A 15462-nucleotide genomic window follows, 5' to 3' on the forward strand; every position below is an offset into this window, starting at 1 on the left:
TTGATCGAAGAACTAGTTCGCGCTAGATTTTTAAACGAGTTCATCCATTTCAAGTTACTTTACAAACTATTTGAAACGACCTAAAAGGAGGAACTAGTATAAATACCTTCTGAACCTAGATTAAGCTAGCTTGGGTACATCACCGGGACTTGGGGGGACGGTGGTACGTGGAGCTTCACGCGGACCATCAGAGCTGTTGAAGTATTCGACGATGACGAAGCCGCGCCTCGTCATCTCCGACCAGACGGAGGCCATGCGGGCCTTGCGCATGTGCCAAGGCAGCATCATGACGTCGTTTGGCTCGGTCCCAAACGTCATCGATGACTGTCACAAGGGAGTTGCACCGGGTGAGTTTCAGGTGGTGCCTCTCCCGTGCCGCGTCATCCTCGTCCTCATCGGTGCTATCGTCGAGCTCGACCGCTTAAAGCTCGATTTGGGGAGGCGGAGGAGTCTAGCGCACCACTAACTGTAACACCCACGACGTCCCCCGCCTGCCGGAGGGATGCCGTTCCACTTGGACAACGCTTAGCGGCGGAGCGCTTGGTCCAAGACACGTCGTGCCTCTCAGGCGAGGTCTCCGAGCGCGCGCTTCACCTACGCCGAGCCGCGGCCACCCGGCTCAAAAACACGACCTCCAAGCAGCTACTTCTTCATCTGGAAAAATTACGGTCAATAAACTACCATACCCCAGATATGCATCCATGAGAGTCAAAATGGGGGCAATCGAAATTTGAGCCATGCAATGTTCATCCGTGGGCCCCGCTAAGCCTCGGCATTCCCGGTTTAAGCTGGTTTCCACGGGTTTCTCAAACCAGATCGTGTATCACAGTTTAATTTGGGTTGGCCTGGTTTGGACAGTTCACGGTCGAGCTCATTTGCCAGGACGGTGCGGGCTGGTTTGTCGGTTTAATCGGTTTTGCACCGTTTGAGTTCTCAAAGGGAAAACACACGTGGAAGTATTGGACGATGACGAATCTGCACCTCAGTCAACAAATGGAAATTAGTTTTTGTTTGCATATTTGATTTCCTCGCAAGGAACTTTAAAAACACAGTAGAAAACCTCGGTCGACATGCCTGCTGAGTCCTTTTCTCACGCGCGCGCACGGACGCAGGTGCAGGAATAAATCCTCCTCATCATTCATTTAACAATGGATGCATCCGCGTGGGTGATGCATGCCCCTTCCTAATTAATTACCTTGGCGTGCCGTACGACGTACGTGTCGCTCGCTGGAAACAGGCTGGCACCACGCGACACCGCGGAAGCCGCTTCGCCTCCACGAGTTCTCGTCGCGGCTGAATGGAGTTGGGCCGAAATGAACTTAGCGCAGATCTCCAGTTCCAGCTCCTCGGAGTTGGTGGTCGCTGCGGCTCGTCAACGCCTCAGGGCTAGGGGTTCTGCTGCTCCAGTGGTGGTCGTCCTCGGTGGCGATCTTGAGGTTGAAGATGGAGTGTGCAAGCTTTGTTGTTCTTTGTTTTCTCTCTTTGTGTGTTCTTGGTTGAACTCTGTACTCTTTTTCATATGAATATAAGTTGGTTCGTTTCAAAAAAAAACTTAGCGCAGAAAGAAAGCTCGTGAACGAAGTAAGTACTATCATTTCCGACTTGCAGATCCATATCTCAACTACAGTACTTTTGACAAAAAAATATCCTTCAATCAGCTCAAGCTGACAGAGAAGTAATTATGGCACTAGGCAGGCATGGTGAAATTGAAGTTACTGCACGAGAACCCCCTGCCAGTGAGCAATCCGCTGAAGCCGAGCTGCTGCTTCTCCTCGTCGAACACCACAAGGTTGTCCTCCATCTGGAACCCTCCGATCACCACCGCCGGCGCCGCGCGGCCGCCGTACCCCGTCTTGCCCTCCTTCATCTCCACGAACGCGAAGCACGCCGTGTGGCGGTCCACCTGCGCCATGGAGTTGCCGCCGAACACCGTCCAGTTCTTCCCGCCGTCCAGCATGAGGTCGACCTGCGGCACGAAGTAGCCGAGCCGCGTCGATGACAGCTTGGACGAGTCGTAGCAGAGCTCAAACGGCGCCGCCGACGCAGGCGCGGTGACCCTCGCGTTCTGGCCCATGGCCTGGTCAAACGCCTTGATGAACGGACGGTACACGTCGCGGCGGAGCTCCGTGTACCGGATCGTGGAGGAGAACCCAATGGTGAGGGACGCGTGGTCGGGGAGGGAAACCTGCGCCTGGTTCACGGCGATGCCCTTGTTGGCCGAGATGAAGTAGCCGGGTGACCCCCTGTACGCGCGGAGCGGCGTGTCGCCGGCCAGCATATCCGTGATGGCCGGCCGCTCCGCCGGGATGAGGAAGAGAGGGCCCCCGCCGAAGATGGCCACGCCGGTGCCGGATCTCAGGAGGCAGAGCGCGAACGTTTTCGCCACCTTCTGCGTGCCGGCGACCTGCGCCGGGAACGACAGGCCGGAGCGCGCCAGCCCGGCGACGCCGACGGCACCAACCGGCAGCTTCGCCAGGAGGGATTCCGGCGCGCAGGACGTGACGGCGACGAACGACACCGGGCGCAGCGGGTTCCTGCCGTCGGTGGCGTTGGCGGAGAGCGCCTTGCGCGTCACGTCCCCCGAGACGGTGGCGCCGCAGACGGGGTTGTGCGGGTGCGCCGTGCACTTGCAGCGGTACGGGTTGTCGTCGTCGGGCTTGCCGTAGCCGGTGTGCGGGCAGCCGGGCGGGTGGAAGCGGTGCGCGCGCATGCAGGCGACGCTGTTGCAGTCCAGCGTGCGGTGGTCAGCCGCGCAGGTGGACCAGATGATGGGGCCGGAGAGGTCGAGGACCAGCTGGTGGCTCGGCTGCCCGTTCCTTATGACGGGGGCGCTGTAGAGGAAGGTGGCCGCGTCCTTGGTGATGGCCGTGACCAGCGGCTTCCCACCGTCGCCGGCCACCGTCCACGCCAGTACGCAGAGCGTCGAGACAGCAGCGGCGAGGAGGAGACGTCTAGGTTTCGACATTCTCGACCGGCCACGGTACCTCTCTGATCGACAAATTAGCTAGCGTACGTACGATCGGGGTGACAGTGACATTGCTACTGGTAGTTATACGCGAGATTAGATGGTGTATACGTGATAGATAATGTTTGCGCGCTGGAAGCTAGTATTGGATGGCCGGCTTGCTCTTTTTTAAGTTTTCACTGGGAGAGGAGACCCGATCAGCGTGCCGGGATTCTCGTTCAAGCCCAGGCCGGCGCTACTGAATAATTATGGCTCCTCTGGTGATCGATCACATGCCACATGGTAACATTAACTTGATGAGCCATGAGGTAAGATGCATGGCTGAGCTGTCAGTGATGTGCTTCTACACTGGAAAAAGTTCGAAACAACGTATAGATGAAAGATAAATCAAACCCTAAACTTCCAATTCCTAAAATCAGCACACTGAAACTATTGAATTCCGGTCAATTTTGAACCCTGTATCTGTTTGATGCACCTGAAAAGCAGCAATCCCGACCAGAATAACTTTCTAGTCTCACATACAATGCGGGCCTACCTATCATATCCATCCTCCTCCTCTGTCTTTTTTGAAATCCTTCAATCAGCCGGGCTGGTAATCGAGACGCATACCGTCTGGGCTTGCATGCAGCGCCGCGGTAGGCACGACATGCCCTGCCTCGCCTCCGGTAGGCGCACGTCGGCTACGATGCAACAAAGTTGTTAGAATCGTGATTATGAATCACATTGAAACCTCTATGGTAGAATTGCACACCCTAGGATCATAATTTTCAGAGTCATAAAATCGCCAAGCTCATCCTCGACTGTTCCTAATGGTCACCTCTCGTGTTCTCCCCTAGATGTTGCCCCCTACTCCGTGGTCAAGGTTCATGGTGCGCCTGGGTGCGGGAGGACAACGCTCAGCTCGTGTACGCCCGGTCGACAACACGGGCTCTCAGCGCATGGAGCAACTCCGCTGAATTGGCTACACTCGAGTTATATGAACGAGATATCAAGGTACTCGTGACGAGCCGCGCCGCTAATGGGCTGTTGGCTATCGACGCCACGAAGGCGAGGTTTGTTCCCCGTGCAGGATCTAAGGACGCATTCTTCCAACTAGTCTTGCATTGGAGGTAGATGATGAATATAACATGTGGGGCCACTTTGTCGGTGAGAGAACAAGTTATTTAGTTTAGGATTTTTTTATTTGATTTCTTTCACTCAAAATAGGTCTACGGTCTAAAATAGACCGGGAGTTTCAGAGTTCAGTGTCTGGTTTCGGGTTTTGGAAGTTCGAGGTTTGATTTATCTTTGGCCAACAAATTCAGGGTTTGTTTTAGACCTTTTCTTTATTTTCCAGGTGTGTGCCTGCAATCTCATTACATTGCACGATGGAGCCATGAGTAGCGAGCGGCGAGTCCACGAAAGGATGCACTAGTTTATTGCATACACGCCGGATCTAGCAAGCTGATGGCGCGGCCGCGCGGGGGTGGCACGTACCGAGGCGGCTTTTCTGTGTCATCGTGATTAGTCAACTGAATACATCACTCTGTCTGTCTGTGGAAGAGACGACTCTGCTTGCATCGAGATCTGTCCTGGCAGACGTCGTGTTGTAACCAAGAAAGCTCTCGTGGTTTTCACCTTTTGAAAGTAGTGTGTGGCTTGCTTAGCTTTCTCATCCTGGTATCTGTAATGCAGAATCACACAGCCTGCAGGCGTGCGCGTGAAGCAACCTTGGGCGTGTCTGTTGGGGATATTGGCCTTTTCGGATAATGGGCTGCGCTAGTCTGCTACGGGGATCTCAGCCTGGTACGGCGCGCCTGCAGACTCATATCCATTCTGTCGGCAGCGGCTCGGGCACTGACACAAAATAGAGAGTACTCCCCCTTCTCTCAAAAAGAATGCATATTAGTTTTAGTCACTGTCAAAAAAATGCATATTAGTTTTAGTCAAAGTTAAACTTTGTAAATTTTGATCAAAATGTATAGAAAATAATATCAACATCTACAACAATAACTCAATGTTATTATAATCATGATGAAATATGTTTCCATATTATATGCATTTGATATTATGAAAGCTAATATATTTTCATATATAGTTAGTCAAACTTTATAAAGTTTGACTTTGACCTAAACTAATATGCATCCTAATTTAAGAAGGAAGGAGTATGATGCGGTGGACAGGTGTCCCAGAGACTCCTCTTTTCTTCAAAGTGCCAACCCATCAAGAACAGTGATGTTTAAACTTGAATCCCGAAGCTCCAATGGTGAAGCTCATAAACTAGCCCGAAGCTCTATAAACTTAGAACCGGTCATCGGGTTTGGTTCCTTCAGCCACCCGAGGATTTATGTATCCCTACAAACATTATAGGGCTTGTTTGATACAAGGGATTCACAAAGGATTTTGTAGGATTCTTACCCATAGGATTTTTTCCTATAGAAACCATTTCATTCAAAGGATTGAAACCTCCAAAATTGTTATGGTTTGCTTTCCTATATTACAATTCCATAGGATTTCAAGCAAGAGGTTAGACCTCTTGAAAAAAATTCTACGTGTCTATGACAACTATGACATGTACACAATCTCTAAATAAAATTCCCGCGTTTTTCCTATGGTGCAATCAAACAACTTATGTGACTAATTCCTGTGTTTTTTATTCCCGTAGGATTTCACATGTCATGCCATACTATTGCTGCATTTTTCCTATTCTTGTGCTTTTGAAATCCTTTGAATCAAACATACCCTGTAATTGAACTAAATCAATAAAAAGCTATCATTTTTCAAGAAAAAAGATGCAATGATAAAAAATAAGTAGCACCACTGCTAACACTACTAAAGAGATTTTGGTCGATGATTCATACTTGTAGGTACGTGTCACACATAAATATTTTATGAAATATCCGCCAGTTTGGAGGGCGCCCGCACTGCTGGCCAGCTGTGCTCCATCATCGTCGACCTGCGCGGCCAGCGGGGTGGGGAGGGGCCATGCGGCTCGCCTCCTGGCGCGGCGTCCCCTGCTCGGGAGGTTGAGGATTGGCTCGAGCCATCCTGGAAGCGCCGCTCGGGACGGGCCAGGTCTTCACGGGGACAGGGCGTCTGTGCGGCGCGTGACATGCCTCGGTGATCCGCCCGGGAGGAGGCTAGCTTGATTCGCTTCATGAAGAGGACCGCCGGTCTCTGCTCTCGTTGTCTTGCTCCCAAGCACCGTGCTGCCGACTGCAAGAACGATATCCGTTGCCTCACCTGCAACCTCTCCGGCCACCAGGAGCGCGATTGCCATCTTCGCCGCAAGAATTGTAACTCCCAAAAGCGGCCTCCTGTCCAGCGCACGGCCCCTGCTTCAACCGTCTCGTCTCCTCTCGCTCCGGGCGCACGCTCTTGGGCTGAGGTCGCTGCCCCGAGCCTGCCTTCTGCCGAGTCGTCCGCCTCTGGCGATCCGCTCGTGCATGCTTTCGGCACTACCCAAGCAGCGGCGATCCGCTCCGAGCTAAACGAAATCGTTCGAGGAGCAATGGCGCCGCTCCTTGCTGAGGCTGCGGCATTGCACGACTGGAATGCCAAGGCGACGCGGCTTCTTATGCAGATGGGCAACCTCGTGAAGACGCCAAGTGACCCTAACCCTGACGTTACTTCCCTGCAGGCTAGCAAAGACATTTGCGACGGGATATGCAACGGCCTGGCCAGCGGCATGGGCTGCGACCATGAGAGCGCCTCGATGGAGGGACAACTGCAGCAGTTTGTTCCTGCGGTAGGGGCCGCGTCCTTGTGTGAGCTGGAGCACGTTGATACGTCCCAAACGTATCTATAATTTCTTATGTTCCATGCTACTTTTATGATGATACTCACATGTTTTATACACATTATATGTCATTATTATGCGTTTTCCGGAACTAACCTATTGACGAGATGCCGAAGTGCCAGTTTCTGTTTTCTGCTGTTTTTGGTTTCAGAAATCCTAGTAAGGAAATATTCTCGGAATTGGACGAAATCAACGCCCAGGGTCCTATTTTTCCACGAAGCTTCCAGAAGTCCGAAGAGGAAACGAAGTGGGGCCACGAGGTGGGGACACAGTAGGGCGGCGCGGCCGAAGCCCTGGCCGCGCCGGCCTAGTGTGTGGCCCCACCAGGACTCCACCGACCTTGCCCTTCCGCCTACTTAAAGTCTCCGTCGCGAAAACCCTACCACGTTCGACGAAACCAGAGAAAACCTTGGCACGCCGCCGGGACGGGGAAGTGCCCCCGGAAGGCTTCTTCATCGACACCACCGCCATCTTCATCAACGCTGATGTCTCCCATGAGGAGGGAGTAGTTCTCCATCGAGGCTCGGGGCTGCACCGGTAGCTATGTGGTTCATCTCTCTCCTATGTACTTCAATACAATAATCTCATGAGCTGCCTTACATGATTGAGATTCATATGATGATGCTTGTAATCTAGATGTCATTATGCTAGTCAAGTGGATTTTACTTATGTGATCTCCGGAGACTCCTTGTCCCACGTGTGTAAAGGTGACAGTGTGTGCACCGTGTGGGTCTCTTAGGCTATATTTCATAGAATACTTATTCACTGTTATGAATGGCATAGTGAAGTGCTTATTTATATCTCTTTATGATTGCAATGTGTTTTGTATCACAATATATCTGCGTGCTACTCTAGTGATTTTATTAAAGTAGTTTATTCCTCCTGCACGGTGTAATGGTGACAGTGTGTGCATCGTGTAGTACTTGGCGTAGGCTATGATTGTGATCTCTTGTAGATTATGAAGTTAAATATTGCTATGATAGTATTGATGTGATCTATTCCTCCTTTCGTAGTGTGAAGGTGACAGTGTGCATGCTATGTTAGTACTTGGTTTGGTTATGTTGATCTGTCATGCACTCTAAGGTTACTTAAATATGAACATTGAATATTGTGGAGCTTGTTAACTCCGGCATTGAGGGTTCGTGTAATCCTACACAGTTAGTGGTGTTCATCATCCAACAAGAGGGTATAGAGTCTAGCATCTATCTATTTATTCTGTTATGTGATCAATGTTGAGAGTGTCCACTAGTGAAAGTATGATCCCTAGGCCTTGTTCCTAAATACTGCTATCGCTGCTTGTTTCTTGTTTTCTGCATCTTTACTTCTGCAATATTACTACCATCAAGCGCACGCTGACAAGCACTTTTCTGACGCCTTTACTACTGCTCATATTCATTCATACCACTTGTATTTCACTATCTCTTCGCCGAACTAGTGCACCTATTAGGTGTGTTGGGGACACAAGAGACTTCTTGCTTTGTGGTTGCAGGGTTGCATGAGAGGGATATCTTTGACCTCTTCCTCCCTGAGTTCGATAAACCTTGGGTGATCCACTTAAGGGAAACTTGTTGCTGTTCTACAAACCTCTGCTCTTGGAGGTCCAACACTGTCTACAAGAATAGAAGCACCCGTAGACATCAAGCATTTTTCTGGCGCCGTTGCCGGGGAGGAAAGGTAAACGGCACTCACACACCGGATCCCGGCAACGAGGCACTTTTCTGGCGCCGTTGCCGGGGAGGAAAGGTAAAAGGCATTCATACTTCGGTCCCAGGTAACTAAGTACTTTTCTGTTGCCGTTGTGTGTGTGCTCGAAGATATTTCCTTTAGATCCTGCAATTGCATCTTTTTATTTCTTGTTTACACTAGTTAGGCATAATGGACAACAATGAGCTTCTTATTCTATTTCCTGATTTAAGACATGGATGGTTTGATGCGAAAATTAAAAAAACCTATGGAACATATTAGTATGAACGCTTTGAACACCATTGTTGCTAATGATATGAAAAATTCTAAGCTTGGGGAAGCTGGCTTTGATGAGCATGATATTTTTAGTCCCCCAAGCATTGAGGAGAAAATTTACTTTGATGATACTTTGCCTCCTATTTATGATGATTATAATGATATTGGTATTTTAGTACCGCCTGTTATGGAGGATAAATTTGATTATGATTACAATATGCCTCCTATATTTGATGATGAGAATAATAATGATAGCTACTTTGTTGAATTTGCTCCCACTACAACTAATAAAATTGATTATGCTTATGTGGAGAGTAATGATACTTTTATGCATGTGAATAAGAACGCTTTATGTGATAGTTACATCGTTGAATTTGTTCATGATGCCTCTGAAAGTTATTATGAGAGAGGAAAATATGGTTGTAGAAATTTTCATGTTACTAAAACACCTCTCTATATGCTGAAATTTTTTAAGTTACTCTTGTTTTATCTTCCTATGCTTGTTACTTTGCTCTTCATGAACTTGTTTATTTACAAGATTCCTATGCATAGGAAGCATGTTAGACTTAAATGTGTTCTGAATTTGCTTTTTGATGCTCTTTTTTTTTTGCTTCAACTCTTATTTCTTGGGAGTGCATCATTGAAATTGCTGAGCCCATCTTAATGGCTATAAAGAAAGCACTTCTTGGGAGATAACCCATGTTTTTATTTTACTACAGTACTTTCGTTTTATATTTGTGTCTTGGAAGTTGTTACTACTGTAGCAACCTCTCCTTATCTTATTTTATTGCATTGTTGTGCCAAGTAAAGTCTTTGATAGCAAGGTTGATACTAGATTTGGATTACTGCGCAGAAACAGATTTCTTGCTGTCACGAATCTGGGCAGAATTCTCTGTAGGTAACTCAGAAAAATCTGCCAATTTACGTGCGTGATCCTCAGATATGTACGCAGCTTTCATTCAATTTGGGCATTTTCATCTGAGCAAGTCTGGTGCCATTTTAAAATTCGTCTTTACGGACTGTTCTGTTTTGACAGATTCTGCCTTTTATTTCGCATTGCCTCTTTTGCTATGTGGGATGGATTTCTTTGTTCCATTAACTTCCAATAGCTTTGGGCAATGTCCAGAAGTGTTAGGAATGATTGTGTCACCTCTGAACATGTGAGTTTTTGATTATGCACTAACCCTCTAATGAGTTTGTTTCGAGTTTGGTGTGGAGGAAGTTTTCAAGGGTCAAAAGAGGAGGATGATATAATGTGATCAAGAAGAGTGAAAAATCTAAGCTTGGGGATACCCCCGTGGTTCATCCCTGCATATTTCAAGAAGACTCAAGCATCTAAGCTTGGGGATGCCCAAGGCATCCCCTTCTTCATCAACAAATTATCAGGTTCCTTCTCTTGAAACTATATTTTTATTCGGTCACATCTTATGTACTTTACTTGGAGCGTCTGTGTGCTTTTGTTTGTGTTTTTGTTTGAATAAATGCTTGTGTGGGAGAGAGACACGCTCCGCTGGTTCATATGAACACATGTGTTCTTAGCTTTTAATGTTCATGGCGAAGGTTGAAACTGCTTCGTTAATTGTTATATGGTTGGAATCGGGAAATGCTACATGTAGTAATTCTAAAATGTCTTGAATAATTTGATACTTGGCAATTGTTGTGCTCATGTTTAAGCTCTTACATCATATACTTTGCACCTATTAATGAAGAAATACATAGAGCTTGCTAAAATTTGGTTTGCATGTTTGGTCTCTCTAAAGTCTAGATAATTTCTAGTATTTAGTTTTGAACAACAAGGAAGATGGTGTAGAGTCTTATAATATTTACAATATGTCTTTTATATGAGTTTTGCTGCACCGGTTCATCCTTGTGTTTGTTTCAAATAACCTTGCTACCCTAAACCTTGTATCGAGAGGGAATACTTCTCATGCATCCAAAATCCTTGAGCCAACCACTATGCCATTTGTGTCCACCATACCTACCTACTACATGGTATTTCTCCGCCATTCCAAAGTAAATTGCTTGAGTGCTACCTTTAAAATTTCCATTCTTTACCTTTGCAATATATAGCTCATGGGACAAAATAGCCTTAAAAACTATTGTGGTATTGAATATGTACTTATGCACTTTATCTCTTATTAAGTTGCTTGTTGTGTGATAACCATGCTCCTGGGGACGCCATCAACACTTTGTTGAATATCATGTGAGTTGCTATGCATGTTCGTCTTGTCTGAAGTAAGGGAGATTTACCACTCATTTAATGGTTAGAGCATGCATAATGTTAGAGAAGAACATTGGGCCGCTAACTAAAGCCATGATCCATGGTGGAAGTTTCAGTTTTGGACATACATCCTCAATCTCATATGAGAACATTAATTGTTGCTACATGCTTATGCATTAAAGAGGAGTCCATTATCTGTTGTCTATGTTGTCCCGGTATGGATGTCTAAGTTGAGAATAATCAAAAGCGAGAAATCGAAATGCGAGCTTTCTCCTTAGACCTTTGTACAGGCGGCATAGAGGTACCCCTTTGTGACACTTGGTTAAAACATGTGTATTGCGATGATAATCCCGGTAATCCAAGCTAATTAGGACAAGGTGCGGGCACTATTAGTACACTATGCATGAGGCTTGCAACTTGTAAGATATAATTTACATAACACATATGCTTTATTACTACCGTTGACAAAATTGTTTCTTGTTTTCAAAACCAAAGCTCTAGCACAAATATAGCAATCAATGCTTCCCTCTGCGAAGGGCCTTCTTTTACTTTTATGTTGAGTCAGTTCACCTATTTCTCTCCACCTCAAGAAGTAAACACTTGTGTGAACTGTGCATTGATTCCTACATACTTGCATATTGCACATGTTATATTATTTTACATTGACAATATCCATGAGATATACATGTTACAATTTGAAAGCAATTGCTGAAACTTAATCATCCTTTGTGTTGCTTCAATACCCTCTACTTTGAATTATTGCTTTATGAGTTAACTCTTATGCAAGACTTATTGATGCTTGTCTTGAAAGTACTATTCATGAAAAGTCTTTGCTTTATGATTCATTTGTTTACTCATGTCATTACCATTGTTTTGATCGCTGCATTCATTACATATGCTTACAATAGTATGATCAAGGTTATGATGGCATGTCACTCCAGAAATTATCTTTGTTATCGTTTACCTGCTCGGGACGAGCAGGAACTAAGCTTGGGGATGCTTGATACGTCCCAAACGTATCTATAATTTCTTATGTTCCATGCTACTTTTATGATGATACTCACATGTTTTATACACATTATATGTCATTATTATGCGTTTTCCGGAACTAACCTATTGACGAGATGCCGAAGTGCCAGTTCCTGTTTTCTGCTGTTTTTGGTTTCAGAAATCCTAGTAAGGAAATATTCTCGGAATTGGACGAAATCAACGCCCAAGGTCCTATTTTTCCACGAAGCTTCCAGAAGTCCGAAGAGGAAACGAAGTGGGGCCACGAGGTGGGGACACAGTAGGGCGGCGCGGCCCAAGCCCTGGCCGCGCCGGCCTAGTGTGTGGCCCCACCAGGACTCCACCGACCTTGCCCTTCCGCCTACTTAAAGTCTCCGTCGCGAAAACCCTACCACGTTCGACGAAACCAGAGAAAACCTTCCAGAGCCGCCGCCATCGCGAAGCCAAGATGCGGGGACGAGAGTCTCTGTTCCGGCACGCCGCCGGGACGGGGAAGTGCCCCCGGAAGGCTTCTCCATCGACACCACCGCCATCTTCATCAACGCTGATGTCTCCCATGAGGAGGGAGTAGTTCTCCATCGAGGCTCGGGGCTGTACCGGTAGCTATGTGGTTCATCTCTCTCCTATGTACTTCAATACAATAATCTCATGAGCTGCCTTACATGATTGAGATTCATATGATGATGCTTGTAATCTAGATGTCATTATGCTAGTCAAGTGGATTTTACTTATGTGATCTCCGGAGACTGTAGGATAACGTAGCATAGAAAACAAAAAATTTCCTACCGCGAACACGAAATCCAAGCCAAGATGCAATCTAGAAGACGGTAGCAACGAGGGGATTATCGAGTCTCACCCTTGAAGAGATTCCAAAGCCTACAAGAGGAGGCTCTTGTTGCTGCGGTAGACGTTCACTTGCCGCTTGCAAAAGCGCGTAGAAGATCTTGATCACGATCGGTTCCGGCGCCACGAACGGGCAGCACCTCCGTACTCGGTCACACGTTCGGTTGTTGATGAAGACGACGTCCACCTCCCCGTTCCAGCGGGCAGCGGAAGTAGTAGCTCCTCTTGAATCCGACAGCACGACGGCGTGGTGTCGGTGGCGGTGGAGAAGTCCGGCGGAGCTTCGCTAAGCTACGCGGGAGATATGGAGGAGAGGGGGGCGGCTAGGGTTTGGGAGGGGGTGGCCGGCCACTTCAAGGGGGGTGGCCAGCTTGTGGTCTTGGGGGTGGCTGGCCCCCTCCCTTGGCCCCTCATTATATAGGTGGATTCCCAAGAGTTGGTCTCCAAGTCTTCGAATAAGACCCGAACCAAAAAACTTCCCATAAGAAGGGGAAACCTAGCCAAGCTAGGACTCCCACCAAAGGTGGGATTTCCACCTCCCATATGGGGGTGTGGCCGGCCCCCTAAGGGGGAGTCCACGTGGGACTCCTCCCCCACTAGGGTTGGCCGGCCATGGAGGTGGAGTCCCATGTGGACTCCACCTTCCTTGGTGGTTTCTTCCGGACTTTTCTAGAACCTTCTAGAACCTTCCATAGAACCTTCCGCGACATTTTAATTCACATAAAATGACATCCTATATATGAATCTTATTCTCCGGACCATTCCGGAACTCCTCGTGATGTCCTGGATCTCATCCGGGACTCCGAACAAATATTCGAACTCCATTCCATATTCAATTTCTACCATTTCAACATCCAACTTTAAGTGTGTCACCCTACGGTTCGTGAACTATGCGGACATGGTTGAGTACTCACTCCGACCAATAACCAATAGCGGGATCTGGAGATCCATAATGGCTCCCACATATTCAACGATGACTTTAGTGATCGAATGAACCATTCACATATAATACCAATTCCCTTTGTCACGCGATATTTTACTTGTCCGAGGTTTGATCTTCGGTATCACTTTATACCTTGTTCAACCTCGTCTCTGACAAGTACTATTTACTCGTACCGTGGTATGTGGTCTCTTATGAACTTATTCATATGCTTGCAAGACATTAGACGACATTCCACCGAGAGGGCCCAGAGTATATCTATCCGTCATCGGGATGGACAAATCCCACTGTTGATCCATATGCTTCAACTCATACTTTAGGATACTTAATCCCACCTTTATAGCCACCCATTTACGCAGTGGTGTTTGATGTAATCAAAGTACCTTTCAGGTATAAGTGATTTATATGATCTCATGGTCATAAGGACTAGGTAACTATGTATCGAAAGCTTATAGCAAATAACTTAATGACAAGATCTTATGCTACGCTTAATTGGGTGTGTCCATTACATCATTCATATAATGATATAACCTTGTTATTAATAACATCCAATGTTCATGATTATGAAACTAATCATCCATTAATCAACAAGCTAGTTTAAGAGGCATACTAGGGACTTCTTGTTTGTCTACATATCACACATGTACTAATGTTTCGGTTAATACAATTATAGCATGATATATAAACATTTATCATAAACATAAAGATAAATAATAACCACTTTATTATTGCCTCTAGGGCATATCTCCTTCAGTCTCCCACTTGCACTAGAGTCAATAATCTAGATTACATTGTAATATACCTAACACCCATGGCATTCTGGTGTTGGTCATGCTTTGCCCTAGGGAGAGCTTTAGTCAACGGATCTGCTACATTCAGATCAGTGTGTACTTTGCAAATCTTTACTTCTCCATCTTCGATGTACTCGCGAATCGAGTGGTAACGCAGCTTGATATGCTTCAGCCTCTTGTGTGACCTTGGTTCTTGTGCATTGGCGATGGCACCCATGTTGTCACAATATATGACTAGTGGGTCCAATGCACTAGGAACCACACCGAGCTCTATAATGAACCTCTTCATCCATACCGCTTCTGATGAAGCCTACGAAGCCGCTATGTACTCCGATTCCGTTGAGGATTTCGCCACCGTGCACTGCTTCGAGCTTGCCCAGCTTACTGCAGCACCATTCAATATAAACACGTACCCAGATTGTGACTTAGAGTCATCAGGATCAGTGTTCCAACTTGCATCGGTGTAACTTGTTACAACGAGCTCTTGGTCACCTCCATAACAAAGAAACATATCCTTAGTCCTTTTCAAGTACTTCAGGATATTCTTGACCGCTGTCCAGTGTTCCATTCCTGGATCACTTTGATATCTGCTAGTCAAACTAACAGCATGTGCTATATCCGGTCTTGTACATAGCATGGCATACATGATAGAGCCTACTGCCGAGGCATAGGGGATCTGACTCATCCTTTCTCTTTCTTCTGCCGTAGCTGGACCTTGAGTTTTACTCAAGACCTTGCCTGGTAACATAGGTAAGAATCCTTTCTTACTTTCGTCCATTCTAAACTTCTTTAGAATTTTGTCCAGGTATGTACTCTGTGGTAGCCCTATTAGATGTCTTGATCTATCTCTATAAATCTTGATGCCTAATATATATGATGCTTCACCAAGGTCTTTCATTGAAAAACTATTATTCAAATAACCCTTTACACTGCTTAATAGTTCTATATCATTACCAA

General features: G+C 46.6%; 1 protein-coding gene across 1 annotated transcript; it reads right to left on the reverse strand.

Moving 5' to 3' along the window:
• Nucleotides 1–1643: 1643 nt before the first annotated feature.
• Nucleotides 1644–3022, reverse strand: LOC127345618 (chitinase CLP-like). The gene has a single exon (XM_051372107.2). The coding sequence runs from the start codon at nucleotides 2963–2965 to the stop codon at nucleotides 1688–1690; it is 1278 nt and encodes a 425-aa protein (XP_051228067.1). The 5' UTR covers nucleotides 2966–3022; the 3' UTR covers nucleotides 1644–1687.
• Nucleotides 3023–15462: the final 12440 nt, after the last annotated feature.

Source organism: Lolium perenne, chromosome 3 (assembly GCF_019359855.2).
Source record: "Lolium perenne isolate Kyuss_39 chromosome 3, Kyuss_2.0, whole genome shotgun sequence".
NCBI lineage: Eukaryota > Viridiplantae > Streptophyta > Magnoliopsida > Poales > Poaceae > Lolium > Lolium perenne.

Bases quoted from the DNA above. Each gene is read 5' to 3' on its own strand.
- LOC127345618 (XM_051372107.2), bottom strand. From the start codon at position 2,965: ATGTCGAAACCTAGACGTCTCCTCCTCGCCGCTGCTGTCTCGACGCTC.